Source organism: Gymnoscopelus braueri (assembly GCF_963280865.1).
Source record: "Gymnoscopelus braueri genome assembly, chromosome: 6".
Classification (NCBI taxonomy): domain Eukaryota; kingdom Metazoa; phylum Chordata; class Actinopteri; order Myctophiformes; family Myctophidae; genus Gymnoscopelus; species Gymnoscopelus braueri.
In genome coordinates this window covers 9703950-9723089 of record NC_137607.1, presented here as the reverse complement: position 1 = coordinate 9723089, position 19140 = coordinate 9703950, and the positions used below count along the sequence as shown (strand labels likewise).

At 40.0% G+C, this 19140-nt stretch overlaps 1 protein-coding gene across 1 annotated transcript in view; it reads right to left on the bottom strand.

The window, feature by feature from the left end:
• Window positions 1-6491: 6491 nt before the first annotated feature.
• Window positions 6492-19140, bottom strand: part of LOC308086756 (paralemmin-1-like) — a gene marked incomplete at its 3' end in the record, with an annotated part of 61606 nt that continues 48957 nt past the window's right edge. Inside the window, exons 4-9 of the mRNA XM_080430405.1 lie at window positions 18343-18487; window positions 11220-11351; window positions 9939-10063; window positions 8902-9067; window positions 7510-7579; window positions 6492-6927 (exon numbers count right to left, since the gene is read on the bottom strand). Of these exons, the coding sequence (XP_080286531.1) occupies window positions 6492-6927; window positions 7510-7579; window positions 8902-9067; window positions 9939-10063; window positions 11220-11351; window positions 18343-18487 (1074 nt within the window). The remainder of the gene's footprint in view (window positions 6928-7509; window positions 7580-8901; window positions 9068-9938; window positions 10064-11219; window positions 11352-18342; window positions 18488-19140) is intronic.

The window sequence follows — 19140 nt, the reverse complement described above, 5'->3', positions numbered from 1 at the left end:
CTTTGCTACAATCTTTTTTTCTCCCATTTGGGACAAATTAAGTGGAAGTAGTTTCGGGTCCCAAAGGGAGAGAGAAATGAAGCGTCTTATAGTCAAATATTGATCTGTGCACATTATTATTAGTTCATCTATTGAGGTCCTATCATATTATTACATGGTCTTCTCAAAACCTCCAGGTCATTTAAACACATACAGAGGGATTAAAACACACAGAGATACAGCAGCCTTTTGAAGGAAGGCTTTGTAGGAAGATTATAAATATTGAAACGGGGAAGAGAGGGAGCAGAGCCGTGTCAAAGTGTATCCAAACCAAAACAGACTAAATGATCGTTTGTAATAAAAAGCACCTGACAGTGAGTGATGTTCTGGAATGTCTTCTGAAGGCTACGTTCCAACGTCTTTGGAATTCTTAAAGGTCAGTCTTACAGAAACACAGGTGCCTTAATAGACCTGACACAGAGTCACACAGACATGGCATAATAGGCTGACAGACATGACATAGTGTGACATTGGGGTCACATCGACCCTGACATACAGTAGCGTCACATTAGGCATGAGATCCAACAGAGTTACAGTAGATCAATGGTTTTCAAACGTGTTGTGCCCGAGGCTCACTGATGGCCAAGTCAACAATCTCAAGGCATAAGAAAAAGCATTGCAAAGCAGAACGCCCGCAACACTCCAGATTAAACAACAGTCTCAAGGCGCACGGCTCAATAATGTCATGCAACTGTGAAAACAGCCAGCACACAATAAATGTCCTTTTCACATTAATTCCGGACTTTTGCTTGTAACAGAGTATTTCTACATTGCAGTATTGATACTCTTACTTAAGTAAAAAAAAAAAAAAACCTTTTCCACCACTTGAAAACAGCCAGCACACTTATTTTACCTGTCCATGGACAGACCATCTAACAGGTGTTCCTCACGCTGAGGAAGACCTGTTAGGTTGAAACGACATTTACTGTGTAACATCTCAAGGCTTAGCGTATTCATAGTAAAATTAGGCAAATAAAAAAAAAACATAAACTAAACACAAATTACTCCTTGGAGAACAGATCTCCGCCCGGCCGGATTGCCTACCCAGGGCTGTCAGTCAGTGCAGCCGTCAGGACACGAGGAAGCAAACTATTCACCTTTGTGGCACCCCCTATGGGCAGAAGTGAAAGGGCTTTTGGAGGTGTGCTCTATAGACGCCCCGTAATATGTGATTCCATTTTGCAGATGATTGGATTATTTTGTTTTCGATATACTGTATGCCATTTTTGTAAGAAATAGGGCCCAGCCACAATTTGGTCAATGTCATTACAGGCAAACAATGTGGAGTATGATTTTTTTTTCCAATAATAGACAATTGAAATGTAATATGAAAAATCGGAATGATACAACTTGTTCACATGACTCCGATTTGTTTTTTCAACCAAATCTGAGAAGTAGCAAAAAGTGTGTTTTGAAGAAAATGGAAAAGAGCGGACTGTTATAGCGCCACATTGAGGACGATTTGAAACATCTAGGGTGGAGGTTCTTCCTTGGACTACAACTGGGAGTGTGCGTGCAAAGTTTCATGTCAATCGGCGTTCAACAGTGCCGGAGATTAGCTGCTCACTAATCTCTCAAAACAGCACCACTGCCTTAACAACACAGAAGCACCCAGGAGGAAGTGGATTAAGAAAGGGGAGGAGCCAAACCCGAGTTCCTGGTTTACACAAAAAAATTTTTTTTTTACCGAATGGGTTCCCAGATTGGCTGCTCACAAACACACAAACAAGCAAACAAACAAACAAACAGGGGCGAAAACATAATCTCTGGCCTTTGGCCGTCCAGTCTGGCGGAGATAATTAAAATGATCACCTATAATGACAAGCCCCAAAGTAGTGATGCTAGGTTGAGTGCTTAAAGAATCTGCCTCTGTATTGGGACATGATTGTGCACAAAGTACTGATATAGTAAATTAAACTCATACAATGTTGTAAAGTTGTGTACATTGCAACACTAATGTGTGGTTTGTCCCACCTGGATTTGTCTCCAACACACCAGTGTGCCCCGGCCCACAGTTTGAGAACCACTGCAGTAGAATACACGGTATAATAATAATAATAATATTAATAATAATCAATGTATGGGGTTAGTTCAGTGAGACAGGTTACACAAACAACTGTAAACCATTATGTAACCATGACCAGTGTTGGGCAATATTACTCAGGAGAGTAATATGTTACTTATTGCATATTACTGCTTAAAAAAGTAATATTATATTACTTATTACTTGGAATCAAGAGTAATATATTACATATTACTTTTGCCCCCCCACCCCCCACCCGCCCGCGACTACCATTTAGAGTCACCAATCAAAAAGTTTATAAAATAAAGCAGCAATCTCTCTTGACCTTTGAAACAAAATGTTTTCAAAAGTCAACCAACCAAACCTAGTAATAGGCTATACTATTTTTTTAATATAGTACTACGGTATAATATTACTGTTTTGGCAGAGTAATACCTTACACTACTCGTTACTGGGTCAAATAATGATATTACAGTAACATTATTTAAAGTAACTTGTTACTGCCCAACACTGACCGCGACAATACAAACACACAGACAGGAAACAGGTTCCCTCACGTCTTCGCTAAACCGAAACGTATTCCGGCGAGCACGCGCTCGCTCCGGCGTGAACGTGCGCACTCCGGCGTGCACGCTCACCACTTCATGAATAAACGTCAATCTAAATAAAAAAAACAGCTCCACAGCACGAAGTTATTTCTCCAACGTTGGTGAGACTTCCACACCAACACAATAATCCATTATTACCGTCATCATCACAATTAGGGCTGGGATCCTTTTGATGGTTCCGGTTCCTTAACGCAGTGGTTCTCAAAGTGGGGTCCGGGGACCCCTAGGGATCCTTGAGGAGGTCTCCAGCAAAATGTGTCAATCACAATCATTTTAGCCACTTTAACCACCATTTTATACTTTGGCTATTAGAAAAAAATTGCAGATATACAAGCTCACAGTGTGAGCTTGTACAACCCTAGGGGGTCCTCAGAGCTACTATAGGGGGTCCGCCAAATGTTTGTGTGATTGGATTTACATTAAGCACTTGAACCGTAGCATCGCTTTTCTGAGGAGAACTTTGGCCAAAAATAGCCAATCCACAAGCTCACAACGCCTCGCGCTGCGAGGCGTTGTGAGCTTGTAGATCGTCTATTTTTGGAAAAAAAAGTTATAGGTGTAGAGGAAAAAAGAGGAGACCAAGTAAAACAAAAAAGTTTAATCTGAAAAACAATATAGAGGGGGTCGAAGACTCCTGCTATAGGGGGTTCCAAGTGAACCCTTACAGGTCTGTAACTCTGAGAGTGTACACATGGAACCGAGTTATGGTTTGGTCCTTGAAATTAGGTTTTGAGAACCACCGGTATTGTAATTGTATATCAGACATGAAGCTCTGACAGTGTGATAAAAAACGCGGTTCCCGGATACGGTTCCAAAGTGTGACGGAAACCAATTCCTCCGGTTCCTCAATGTCGGATCCAGTTCCTCCGGATCCCAACCCTAATCACAATCCCTGCACCATCACCACCACCATAATACTTCCACCAGCCTCTCCATCCAAACCGTCTCTTCCACAGTCTTCCAAATGCCACAGAGAGTCTGGAATTCCGCCTGTTAAAGGTTTCATGACATCAAATCTCTATTTTATTTCTTTTTTTTGTATAGGTTTTCTGACCTCAATTAAACCCCCAAAAAACAGAATTTTGAACATTCAGTGGATTTTCTGTGGCCTGGGGCTTTCTGAATAATTAGGCTGTTAGTTCTGTGATTGGCCCGTGGACCTTGATGTCACAGTCCATTAATCCCGCCTGGATTAGAACCTCAGAACACGCAGAGAAAAAGAACCTGCCATGGCTCACTGGGGTGGATTTTTCAGTTCAAACCTTTTAATACACGTTTGAAGGACCATGATATAGACTATAATGTGTTTTGTAAACCAGCATGTCATGAGACCTTTAATTAAACGCTGATCGTCTGCTCTTTAGGTTTATTCGGTGTTCCACAAAAGCATATTTTAAAATGCCTTTTTGAATTCCCATTGAGGGACGGCGAGTTCCAAAAGCGGCACCAGTGGAGCAGCTCAGGACCGGCAACCACCTCGGCTGAGCTGCGGCGGTCGCTAGCAGTGGTGTAAAGTAACTAAGTACATGTACTCAAGTGCTGTACTTATGTACAAATTTGAGGTATTTTTTACTTTACTGGAGTATTTCCAATTTTCTACTCCACTACATCTCAGAGGCAAATATAGTACTTTTACTCCACTACAATTATTGGACAACTTTAGTTACTAATTACTTTGCAGATATATATTATAAAACATACTTTAACCACTTTAGCCCTATTTTATACATAGGCTATTTGAAAATAGCCGATCTACAAGCTCACAACGCGTCACATCGCGATGCGTTGTGAGCTTGTAGATCTGCTATTTTCAAACATTTTAGTACTTTTACTTTTGGTACTTTAAGTATATTTTGATGCCAATACTTTTGTACTTTTACTCAAGTAACACTTTGAACACAGGCCTCTTACTTGTAACAGAGTATTTTGATATTGTGGCATTGCTACTTTTACGAGTACTTCATCCACCACTGGTCGCTGGTGCCGCTTTTGGAACCTCGGCGGCCCGCGGCTCCTCCTGTTTCCATTTCCGTTTTGTTTTACTGCTCATTGTCAGAGCTTTGTCACGTGGTACAGACCTTTAGACGGAAGCATTTGAACACTTTTGTGGGAAGACAACACAGTCTGAGTGGAGAGACTATACAACCACCATCCCAACACACACCAACCAGCTTTCTTTACCTCCACTTCACAAAACGTTTTGGTTTCCTATATGGTAGGGACTGAAGACTCAAGGCTTGTGATTGGCCAATACACCGGAGCGCTCGTTTAGCTTAACGCGACAAACGATTCGGTCCGGTACCCCCCCACTTTTGGGATGAAGGAAAAAGAAAAAGAAAAAACCTCCGACATCTGCACTTCATGGAGTACATTTTTTGCACCGAATTAACCGAAATAAAGTAACATAAACTCCCCAAAGAATAATGAACCCGCGCACACACGCACGGTACGCATGCAGTGCCCTTCGGTTCTAAAATGCCCTCTGCGTCCCTGACTAACGGCTTTGTAGGGTTGTTGTCAACTACCTGCAATTCAAAGAAAGAAGAAAAATGAGGGACACCCAGAAAAAAAAAAGAGTTTTAATCTCACTGTATATTAGGTACAGTTGTTTGGAACCCCAGCATCCATATTATTCTGGCGGGAACATTGGCCAGATATAGCAGATCCACAAGTAGAACTCAGTGGTGGAAAGTAACTAAGTACATTTACTCAAGTACTGTACTTCAGTAATTTTTTTAGGTATTTGTACTTTACTTGAGTATTTCCAATCTCCAATACTTTCACTTCTACTCCACTCTCGGAGGCAAATATTGTACTTTTACTCCACTACAATTATTTGAAAACTTTAGTTACTAGTTACTTTGTAGATTTGGATTATTATTACAAAACATACATTAACCACTTCAGCCCTATATGCATTTCGGCCATTTGAAAATAGACGATCTACAAGCTTGCGACGCATTGTGAGCTTGTAGATCTGCTATTTTCAAAAGATTTTAACACATTTGAGAACTTTAAATGGGACATTCTGCATGACGAGTACTTTTACTTTTTGTACATTAAGTACATTTTGATTCCAAAACTCTTTTGGACTTTTTGGGGACTTTTACTCAGGTAAATTTTGAATTCCGGACTTACTTGTAACAGAGTATGTCTATATTAAAGTATTGATACTTTTACTTAAGTAAAAAAAAAAGAGAGTACTTCTTCCACTACTGGTAGAACTAATAGCAACAGTAGATTGGCTATTTTTGGCAAAGAGAATATGGTGTACACAGAAAAAAAGCGGTCCAAGTACAGAGACAAGCGCTCCTCTTCAGTCCCTATCCTAGGAAAAGAAATATAGCCTCCAGTTCATGGTGGGTGATGTTATCATTCAACATGTCATCTTTTATTGTTTCTTTTCTTTTATAAAACAAACATAGAATAATATTAATAATAATAATAATAATAATGATAATAATGTTGTAAGCTTGAACAGCAGAACCATTCGTCTATCCAAGGCCAAGAGAGCTTCTTCTTCAAAATGAAAACATACCGTCAAATAAATAGAATCTCTAAAATAAAGAGATCATCTTTATTGTTTATATAAACCGTTAAATGTTTTAAAAACTCAGAAGTGGCTAGACTGAGAACTCCTCTCTCCTCCAAAATAAAAGACTGAAAGGAGGAGAAAAAAAAAGGAAACTAAAATATATAAAAGAAAATGAAACAGGCTACTGAAAAGATTTTTTTTTTTACAGGAAGTGGGTGTATTTTGTACAGGAAATGGATGTGTTTTTTCTTTTTTCTTTTTTTAAAGGAAGTGGGCGTGGTCTGTCTCACATGATGGAGCAGCATTTACACGGCTGCTTCTCCTTGCTGCTGACCTCCTGGCTGGACACGCCCCCGGACACACCCCCTCCATCCTTATCCCCGCCTCCATCCTTATCTCCGCCTTCATCCTTCATCTCTCCAGCTCCACCCCCTTGCTCTCCAACTCCGCCTCCACCTCCCTGCTCTCCTCCTTTCCCTCCGTCATTCATCTTCTCGGGGGCGTGGCTCCTCTTTGGCTCCGCCCTCTGCTCCGCCGCCTCCTCTTGCGGCGGTTTTCCGGCGGACATCGGCTGGGTGGTGGTGACGGCTGGGGCGGCGGCGGCGGTGTCAGAAGTGGGATGAGCTTCGTCCTGGATTAGGACCAGCTCGGCTTGAACGGTCGTTCCCTCGTCCACGCCCAGGACTCTCTTGGTCTCCAGTTCGTCCTCCACACTCTGGTACCTGCAGGAGGAATTGTAGATTTACATATTCTTATGTTTGCATTTAGTTTTTAATCTTTTTTTTACCCCAAGAAGGGTCTTATGTTGATGCCATTTTTTTTTTGTCTTGCCTTTGTTATTTTTTTATGCCATTGTTTTTAAACCCTGTGGCACTTTGTGATGTTCAAAGATGTAAAGTGCGTTACAAATACAATTTATTATTATTATTATTATTATTATTATTATTATTTATCTTACTTTTACTTTTGTTTTACGTTGTTCATCTTTTGATATTTATATCATCAGATAGATATGATATTCTATCTGATATTTGTCTTGTTATAAGAGTCATGATGTCTTCGCATATAGGCTTGCTAGCTATTGTTTTGGTACAACTTGTCCATTAAGCGTATAACTATGGTCTGATCCTGTTTGTTGGTAGAACTACCGTACCACTAGCCTGACCCAGCACGTCATAGACGGCATAGAGGGGCGGATTCAAAATCTCCGGCGAAAACATCCGTGGGCTCCCATTGGTTCACCGATCTGTGCGCCCGCCCCCCCGCCAATCAATTACTGATCGATCCAGAATTCCTGGACGTACCCCAGAAACACCATGGTGACCGGCTGCTCCGTGCTCGCTTCCCCCAGCGCCGGATCACTGGCGCCATCTGCTGGAGCAATACCACAACGTAGAAAGACATTAACATATACATTATTACTTAAGTACAAAGTCCTGGTTCAAAAATGTTAATATGAGTAAAAAATACTACACTATCTAAATGTGATGGTACTTACAGTACCAAAAGTAAAAGTACTCCTACACTTACTTTTTTTCATCTTTAAAAAAATGTATATTATTATTTGATTTTCAACATTAAAAACATTTCATTGCCCCATGCCTTCCCCCCAGCACAAATACAAGTTCATTATTTTTCTGTCTTTGTCTTTTGTGCTCTCAAATCATCATACCCTCAATTATTTTCCATAAAAAAGGAAAATAAATAATAATAACAATAATAATAATACATAACAGAAAACAGCTACAACATAAATTATAATAACAAATACATAGTTACATGCAAAATAATTTTGCATGTGTGGTCAGCATCTTCACCAATTCATACATATGTACTGTATTTATACATAATTTTTCGACATTTCATACTGTTTACAGCCCTTGGACCTAGATGTTGAGAGGCGATCGATACCATATACCAAATTTAAAAGGTGTATATATTTCATTTGTTTAGTTTTTTTCTATTGGGATAGCTTACCCTCAATATTTCTTATATTGTTGATAATATCTGTACCCGTACTTTTGAAAACAATTTGTCAAAATCTTTCAACAAATCTTTCTGGGTCGCGTCGCGATGCGTTCTGAGCTTGTATATCAGCTATTTTAGAATAGACTAAATAGGGCATAATAAGGATAGTGCATGTTTTGTAATAATAATCTATAAATCTACACAGTAACTAACTAAAGTTTTCAGATAACAGTATAGTGGAGTAGTGACTGTGGTGGAAAAGTACTCAATTATTTTACTTGAGTAAAAGTATCAATACTGTGTTACAAGTAAAGGTCCGGAATTCAAAATGTACTTGAGTAAAAGTACAAAGGTATTGGTGTCAAAATGTACTTAAAGTACCAAAAGCAGAGAGTACTCATTATGCAGAATGTCCCATTTCAAAATGTATAAAAATGTGTTGAAAATAGAAGATCTACAAGCTCGCATTGTGAGCTTGTAGATCTGCTATTTTCAAATGGCTGAAATAATATATATGGCTGAAGTGATTACTGTACGTTTTGTAATAATAATCAAAATCTACAAAGTAACTAAAGTTTTCAAATAATTGTAGTGGAGTAAAAGTACAATATTTGCCTTTGAGATGTTGTGGAGTAGAAGTAAAAGCACAAAAAATTGGAAATACTCTCAAAATTGTACTCAAGTACAGTACTTAGGTAAATGTACTTTACACCATCAAGTAGAGATACCTGAGACGCCAGCTGCTGACTCCAGACCAGTGATCCCAGTCATAGCTTCCAGACCAGTGATGCTAGTGGCTGGTTCCAGATCAGTTCCACCAGCTACTGGCTCCAGACCAGTGACAGCAGGAGCTGCTTCCAGACCAGTGAACTCCTCGCTGGTCTCATCTACAATCTGAACGACAAACAAGCAGCGGTGGAAAAAAGTACTCAAATTACTTACTTAAGTAGAAGTATTAATACTTGCAATACAGGAAAATACTCTGTTACAAGTAAACGTCCGGAATTCAAAATGTGCTAGGGTAAAAAGTACAAAAGTATTGGCGTTAAAATGTACTTAAAGTACCGAAAGTAAAAATACTTATTATGCAGAATGTCTCATTTCAAGTTTTCGAATGTGTAAAAATCTTTTGAAAATAGCAGATCTACAAGCTCACAATGCGTCGCATCGCAACGCATTGTGAGCTTTTTCCAAAAAGATTACACATTTTGTATTCAGATTTTTATTAAGGCGAGAACAATGGGATCTATTACTGCATTGCAACTTTCCAGGAATACAAAGCCTGCAGTTACTATTAGCTTGGATTCCCCATCAATGATGTCACTGGTAGACGGGTTTCTGAACTGTCTACAGCCCTCCTCTGAGACACAGACTGATTAGAAAAAAATGGTACCATTTTATCATGAGGAGAAGATATGTTGAAAAGTGGTGAAGTCGTCCTTTAATGTATCTTTTGTGATAATAATTCAAATCTACAAAGTAACTAGTAACTAATGTTTTCAAATAATTGTAGTGGAGTAAAAGTACAATATTTGCCTCTGAGATGTAGTGGAGTAGAAGTAAAAGTACTGAAAATTGGAAATACTCAAGTAAAGTAAAAAAAAACAAAAAATTGTACTTAAGTACAGTACTTGAGTAAATGTACTTAGTTACTTCACTGGTTAAGGCTGTAAGGCCACCTCTGAAGAAAATACATGCAGCTTTTACAACAGTCATTAAAATGATACAATCATCATCATCATCATCATCCTCATCATAACAGCACCTCCAGTGCTTCCCGGGTCGTTACGGTAACGATGTGTGACACCTGGTCGGCCTTCAGGATCATATCCTCCACCTCTGAGGAGCTGAGCTGGACCCCTCCATCCTCTCCATTCATCTCATGGACCACTAGAAAATAAAGAGAGAGAGAGAGAGAGAGAGAGAGAGAGAGAGAGAGAGAGAGAGAGAGAGAGAGAGAGAGAGAGTTTGGAAGGTGCAGATACAGATCAATGAACTGGAAATTAAGGAGAGAAGTAAGCAGGGTAGCAAAGATATGAAGGGGAGAAGAGAGAAGGAGAGGAGAGGAGAGGAGAGGAGAGGAGAGGAGAGGGAGACTTGCTGGTGAGGGTTGGTGGTTTGGGTCAGGCCGGTTGCAGGTGACATCATCACATCGCAGTGACATCATAGCAGTGATCAAATAAAACAAATCAAAAGGAAGCCACAAAACAATGTTTGAAGCTGCAAAAAAAGAGAAAATACCAAAACAATTAAAAAAGGGTCAACAGTATAACTGCTGTGGAAGCTGGGTTCACTTTATGAGAAGCTGTGATTGATCAGACCATGTTACAGTATGTGTTCCTCACATTATGTGCTCCTCACGTTATGTGCTCCTCACGTTATGTGCTCCTCGCGTACGATCAACTCATTTAATTAGGACGTTTTGAAGTCCGAACTTATTTTGTTCATCTCCGAAATTCTTAGAATTTCTCTGAAGCCAGACAAGCTCTTCCACAATGCAGAGAGTCTGTTTGTCATTTCTGTTTATGAAAATACAGTATATTATAAACCACTTGAATCTTAGCAGCCGCTATTGGAACCATCGGAAGATTCGATCTACAAGCTCAAGGTTATTAGAATGTCTGATAAACATATCTGGCAAGTTTATGTTGTCAACGGTTCCTATGTGTTCCTGTTAATGTATTCTAAATCTCTAACAGTTATTTTATTTAAACTTATGTTGCTATAATATCAGTGGTTCTCAAACTTTTTCATGTGAAGGACCCCCAAAATTATATGTATTTGGCCACGGACCCCCATCTCAAAATATGCTGTTCCAGGGACCCCCCAGAAGCAAAGATTTGAGTAAAAAATGTACATTTTTGGTTTATTTTCTGACTGTTTGTGTCAAATGTTTTGTTGTCGTGGTAAAATCGCTCGTTTCCATTTAAAGGTCAACAGGCAGCCGCTTCTCGTAAAGTCACCAACAACAACTCAACGGCATGCGCGGTGGAGGTGGTGGGTTGGATGGTTGCCACGGTGACACCACGGTTACCGCGGAGATCACCTTTCTGTGCGTCCTCGTACACCTTGACCCCCTGCTGCGAGAGGTCAACAGGAAGTAGCGTGCTGGACGACAGGACTTTGGTTTCTCCCGTGGTGTTATCACGCTCCACTTTGATCTCTACTGAGTACATCGCTAAGACGGGGGGGGGGGGGCAGTCTGAGTTTAATGCAATACACACATAACGCACACACACGCTCGCACGCACACTTGTTCTCCACAGTGATGGAACAAGTACTCGCATGTTTTTACTTAAGTAAAAGTATTGTAGAAATAGTCTGTTACAAGCACAAGTTCGGCATTCTAAACGTACTTGAGTATTAGCATCAAAATGTACTTAAAAGTACCAAAAGTAACAGTACTCATTATGCAGATTGGCACATTTGAAGTTTTCAAATGTGTAAAATGTATTAAAATCCTTTGAAAATAGCAGATCTACAAGCTCAACGCATCACAAAGCAACACGTTGTGAGCTCAAAATCTACAAAGTAACTAGTAACTAAAGTTTTCAAACAAGTAAGACGCGCGAACGCGGGAAGCGAACGCAATTTTTTTTTAAAGATTATGAAAAAAAAAAGTTTAAAAAAAAGTAACCAATGAAAAAATAAAAATAAAAGACAAAAAAAATCTGCGTTTTCAAATAATTGTAATGGAGTAAAAAGTACAATATTTGCCTCTGAGATACTGAAAACTGGAAATACTACAGTAAAGTAAAAGAAATACCTCAAAATTTTACTTAAGTACAGTACTTGAGTACATGTACTTAGTTACTTTCCACCACTGCTAGGATCTGATCCTTTACTATTGCTTGACTGTAATATAAACTTATCCAAGATCAGGTCAGAAAATATGAACAATATACACACTATATACATCTACTACTGGGACACATAAACACGCACGCACGCACGCGCACACACACACACACACACACACACACACACACACACACACACACACACACACACACACACACACACACACACACACACACACACACACACACACACACACACACACACACACACACACACACACACACACACTCACTCACTCAGACAAGGGCAGCGGAACAGACAGACAGACAGACAGACAGACAGACAGAAGGTTTATGGGACATACAAAACAACACATCAACAGTTAGAAAGCAGGTCGTTCTGAATGACTAAGTCCAGTTTCTGGTCTATATGCTATACATGTACATATCATGTAATCGTGTAATTGCTGTCCGGCTAGCTCCATTTTGACGCTTTTGCATTTTTTCCCCATAAATCAGGGCCATTGAACACCCTTTACGTCTGTGTGTTGGCAAAACAAATACTGAACCAATGAAAAGCATTAAAAAGCGCTTCTGACAAAACCAGCTAACTCCATTGGATCCTCAAACTTTCTGCTAACAACAAAACAAAACATAAAAACAAGCAACAATAGAGTACAGTACAGTACAGTACAGTACAGTACAGTACTGTGTAGTTTTTACCTGGATGTAATATCCATTTTAAACTGATCATGGCATGTGGGCAGTTATAGTCGACTAATGTAATGCATAGGCACTTCATATAGTAATAACGCATGTACACTTCATAGTAATAATGTATGTAACGCTTCACAGGGCTCTGGTAGCCTACTTAAAGGTAGGGTAAGTGATATTCCTTTGTTAAAGTAAGTGTTAATACTCATTGATAGAGTGTTTGTTCAGTCTCCATGTCTCTCCAGTTCTTTAATAAACAGAAAATGCATTTTCAGGTTGGAATACCAATATTATCCAATCAGGAGAGAGAACTCATACAGGATACCGGATAAATAAGTGAAATTGAAAGTGATGACAGACAAAATTGGAACTGGAACACTATAAAAATGAAGCTGATAAATTGGCACACCAGACTAAGTTCCACCATTTCCTACAGTGAACTTGAAAGAAGAACTTCATGAAAATAATGAAAATAAGGAGTTTGGGGCACACAATACAGTACGCAAAATATACAGTACTGTCCAAAATATGCAACACCATCCAAAATATACAACACCATCCAAAATATACAGCACTGTCCAAAATATAATTTAGTACAACACCATCCAAAATATACAACACCATCCAAAATATACAGCACCGTCCAAAATATAATTTAGAACAACACCATCCAAAATATACAGTGCTATCTCTTTCTGTGAACACAGCCCCCTCCTTAGCAGCGCTGCTATAAGGATGATCATGGCGGTTAGTCAGTCATCATTTTAGTTACAAACAACCTAACATGGGTAAAACTACTGACTGGACTGACATGAAACCTGATTTGGTCTTCCCTCTAGCGCCACCCTTAGGACGGAATTACATTTACCCTTAGCGTGCCTTACATACTGTAGCTTATCTACACTGTCTGTATGTAGCGCTGTGCAGTGTGACTGGGTGCAGTGAACACTTTCAACCACCAGGGGTCATATGTCTGGAGGTTTGCAGTGCCTCCACACTAAATGGATGTGTACACGATGTTCTGTGTTTCTCTGTATGGAACTCACTTACCCATAATGCATTATGGCCATGTGTGCCTTGAATAATGAAGGTACATACATTTTCTACACCAGGCATGCACCACTGACAACCTGAGGCCATCAATGAGAGCCTGGAGGACCAGCTTATGAACAAACACTATTTTTGAACGACCGTTGACATTATAATGGGTTCAGGAATATGAAAAAAATACTTGTTTTTCCATGTGCACATTATATAATATCATTGAGGTATCTTACAAGCGCCAGCCAAGGGCGCAGAGAGGGCAATTTTGAAGTGAGGGGGACCGGTTTCGACATTTGACAATATTTGATAATTCTGGCGTTTAATCCATCATTCATCCATGGGCGTTTTGTTTACGTTCGGCCAGCGCCATGATGGCTACGCTTCAACAGAAATCGGATTTCCTCTAAAACGGGTGCAGATTTCAAACTAAGAGCAACTTGTAATATGATTCCTTACAGGAAGTAGAATAATTAGAAGTAGGTGACAGACATTGGAGTTTTTTTCTCCTTCTTCTCAAAAGTGAGGGGGACATCCCCCCTCCCTAATGGAACTGGGTACACCATGACCTGTCGGTCTGTCTGTCAACCATTACATCATGTCTCCATGACGACCGTATACATCTGGTCTCCATGGTGACATGGTTATAGCTTCATGCTGACTCACCCGCTCTCATCATAGGCCCCGCCTCCTGTCCAGAGCTGATTGGCCGAGAGACGGGCTTTTCACCTTTGACCTCTACAGCCGGTCTGACCTCTACAGCCGGTCTGACCTCTACAGCTGATTACAGGAGGGGGGGGGGGGGGGGGGGGGGGGGGGGGGGAGAGGAGAGGAGGAGAAAAGGATAGAGGGGAGGAAGAGGAGGAGTGGAGATACAGAGAGGTTGCCGTGGGAACACTCTGGCAGAAAGACTGACTGAAAGAGAAGGAGTAAAGATGGAGAGAACATAACGAAGGAGTGGAACCTTACCTTTCACTGAACTCGATGATGTCACCTGCAGGGAGAGATTTGATTGGTTACATCTCATAATCTCATATAATGATAATACATTGGATTCAGTGGTGGAAAAGGTATTCACATTCTTTACTTAGGTAAAAGTATCAATAGTGCAATGTAGAAATACTCTGTACAAGTAAAAGTCCCAATTCACAATTTAGTTCACAATTTACTTGAGTTAAAGTACAAAAGTATTGGTATCAAAATGTACTTAAAGCACCAAAAGTAGAAAGTACTCTTTAGGTAGAATGTCCAGTTTCACATGTTTTCAAATGTATCAAAATCATTTGAAAATAGCATATCTACAAGCTCACATATCTGTCGCGATGCGACACATTGTGAGCTTGTAGATCTGCTATTTTCAGATGGCCGAAATGTAGTGGGCTGAAATGATTAATGTATGTTTTGTAATAATAATCTAAATCTACAAAGTAACTGTTAACTAACGTTTTCAAAACTTGTAATGGAGTAAAAGTACAATATTTGCCTGTGAGATGTAGTGGAGTAAAAGTACTGAAAATTGGAATTACTCCAGTAAAGTAAAAATATCTCAAAATTGTACTCGAGTACAGTACTCGAGTAAATGTACTTAGTTACTTTACATCACTGATTGGATTTGCATTGCTGCGTTCACACTGGCAGATTCAAAGCAACAGGCTGCCATTAATGTTCAATGGAAGCCAGCGACATGAAAATACAATACTATACTATACTGTACATCCTACGTTTGTAGCTGCTACAAAAAAAACTACAGCAGCTACGAAGCTACAAAAAAGTTGAGCTGGTTTCAACTTCAGCTACTAAGCTGCAAAATATGCATGTATCTTTGCGTCTTTGTATCTGTTGTATCTGGCATTGAAAGCGAAATTCACTTTAAATGTGAAGCAAATCTGTAAATGCTACAGAGTAAAAACATTGGCATAAAAAACCATATGGATAAGGATAATTCCTTTTTAACAGGTCGTTCATGAAAGTCCTTGCGGTCTTGTTTCCAATGAGAACCTGTGAGCAATTGGGGTTAAGAGTCTTGCTCAGGGACACATTTCATATCATCGGCGCATATGCTGGGATAGCCTGGAATCGAACCTGGGGCAACCAGGGCCTCTGGTTCCCTAGGCGGGCTCACTAACCACTCAGCTATGGCCGCCCCATATGACTCAACTAGGCCAAAGGGTGAAACCAGAAGAGATCTTAAGAATCTCAAATTAACCACTTAAACCCCATTATGGTTGAGCGGGGTCCCTCAGGGCTCTATGCTAGTGTCTTTTCTGTTTATTGTTATTGTGGGGAAAGCTTTCGCTGAAAATAGTCGATCGACAAGCGTCTGCGAAAGCTTTCCCCACAACACGGAAGCTGGGGTTTAAGTGGTTAAAAAGGAAGTTCTTTTTTTACAAGAAACACACACACACTCCTTCTTCTGTGTGTGTGCGTGTGTGCGTATTTGTGCGTGTGCGTGTGTGTGTGTGTACTGTGTACGCACCCGTATTTGTCTGTGCGTGTGTGGGTGTGCGTGTGTGTATTTGTGCGTGTGTGCGTGTACATGCGTGTATATGCGCGTGTGTGTGCGTATATGCGTGTGTGCGTGTGTGCGTGTGCATGCTTGTATGGGTGCATATGTGTTCTTACTATAATGTGTTGGTCCTCTTCCATCTTGTCCTTGCTGTGTGTGACAGACACACACACTGCTGACTCCAGGTCTGCTAGCTCCTGTTCCAACCTGAACACGCACACGCACACACACACACACGCACACACACACACACACACACACACACACACACACACACACACACACACACACAGGTGCACGCGCACATGCAAGTGCACACACACACACACACACACACACACACACACACACACACACACACACACACACACACACACACACACACACACACACACACACACACACACACACACACACACACACACACACACACACACACACACAAACACACACACACACACACACACACACACACACACATTTGTATTACTATACTTGTGAAGGCGTCAACATTTTAGGATCATGTTTTGTATTTTTTTTATGCTTGCCATTAAAAACATAAGCTCACAAATCTCAAAACCTTAGTTTTAGCTACTTTGATAGATTTTGATTATTAATCCATTCAATCCGGGAACGCATACTTTGTAATTTTAGTTTTTTTTTCGTTTATAGCCATTAGTTTATACTTTGGATTTGCACAAATTTACACAAATTTTCACGATTTAAAAAAAAAATAGCTGATCTACAAGCTCGTAGACTTGTGCAAATATTTGATTTTCTTTAAGCGACAATTTTTAACTCAAATCTTTGCTTCTGGGGGATTCTACAAATGTCTTCTAAATCCTAACAGGTTTCTTTTTGAAAAAGAAAAACGTATGTTGCTATAATATCAGTGGTTCTCAAACTTTTTTCATGTCAAGGACCACCCAAAATGTATTTTTCCACGGACAAATACATATTTTACATCTGAAAATATTTTGTTCTAGGGACCCCCAGAAGCAAAGCAAGATTTGAGTAAAAAAATGTATATATATTCAAAGATTTGCACACATTTTCACAATTTTCTTTCCTCCAAAAAAAAAATGCAGATCTGAAAGCTCATATGAGCTTGTATATCTGCTATTTTTGAATAGCCCAAAGAAATCTTAAAGTGACACAGACGCGTTCCCGGTTTGAATGGGTTAATACAACACACACATTAGCTCACACACTCATTGAGTACACTCGTCAGTTGGACCGAGGCTCATCCTGCCAATGACGAGTTGACCAGTGTGTGGCGTTTTCAATGGTTTGCGCTAGAGGGCGCTGTTCGCCAACCTATGAGTGATCCTATGACTTCTGGAGAGCAGTAGACCCGGAAATAATGTGATCACAACAAACCCAGCCCGTCCAATCTGATATTAAAGGATTTATAAAAGTACGTTTTTCTGTACGTTTCTGTTGCTTTTTGGCGAAAACATTCAGCCACATTCAGCTGCCCACAACTATGGAATATCTATCGCGGCGGCACAAGTTTTTTCTCCGATTCTACGAGACTCGGCTACGTCTTTTAAAGTGATCGGCGGGTGGATCTTTGTGAAGAAAAATATTCTCTGATTGTTCAAAATTTAGTGAAAACGCTCGGAATCGCTGGCAAGGGTAGCAATAGATGATGCTTAACTCTGGCAGTCAATGAGTTAACCAATTATGTGGCCTATTTTATTTAAATATTCAATGTGTCGTAAGCTTGTTGATCTGCTATTTTGGCACATTTTGTTGTGTTGTTACTTTACATGTTACTTTACACCACTGCTCTTCAAGTTAAATGTCATGGACCTGGGCAGGTTACATGTAAACATGTCTATAATTATGGTATTGTTCCAGGTTACATGTAAACATATCTATAATGATGGTATTGTTCCAGGTTACATGTAAACATGTCTATAATGATGGTATTGTTCCTGGTTACATGAAAACATGTCTATAATGATGGTATTGTTCCATGTTACATGTAAACATGTCTATAATTATGGTATTGTTCCAGGTTACATGTAAACATGTCTATAATGATGGTATTGTTCCAGGTTACATGTAAACATGTCTATAATGATTGTATTGTTCCAGGTTACATGTAAACGTGTCTAACCTGCTGATGGTGTTCTCCAGGTCTCTGGTTTTGTTCTCGTCCTCCGTCAGCTGTCTCCTCACGTCGTCCTGCTCCGGCTGGCCAGCGGGGGCGCCATCGAGCAGCCAGCGCTCCCTCAGGGCTTTGGACTGTGGTGGCGACAAACGGACAGACAGACAGACAGACAGACAGACAGACAGACAGACAGACACACAGACACACAGTGAAATAATGAGCAGCAGATAGATTAGATTTGAGCTAAAAAGCATTATTTTATACTTTGGCTATTCAAAAATAGATCTACAAGCTCGATGCGCTAGGAGCTTGTAGATCTGCTACTTTTTTTTAAATCATGAAAATGTGTGCAAATTGTTTTAAAGCAAATAGTTTTTCTTGCTTCTGGGGGTCCATGGAACAACATGTTTTGAGATGGGGGTCCGTGGCCTCAGGTCTTAATGGGTTAAACATCTTTGGCTTCAGTACCCTTTTCCCTGAATCCAAGTACCACTCTTTACCCGACTACAATATTAATATTCATATTCATATTATTACTGCATTCCTCTAAAACAAAGGAATGCAGAGACAACATTGAGTTGCTAGAGAAGTTAAAGTTCTACATTCTGATAGTAATCATTGCTATATTTGACACACAACATTTTTCCTGTTTCATCACTACCAAGTTCATCTGTTTATCCTGAATGACTTCTGTCTCTTCAACGTTAGATGTTCCAGTTCAATTATAATTTGTTTTATATGTCTCATTAAAATTATACAATTCACGCAAGCGCGCACACGCACGCAC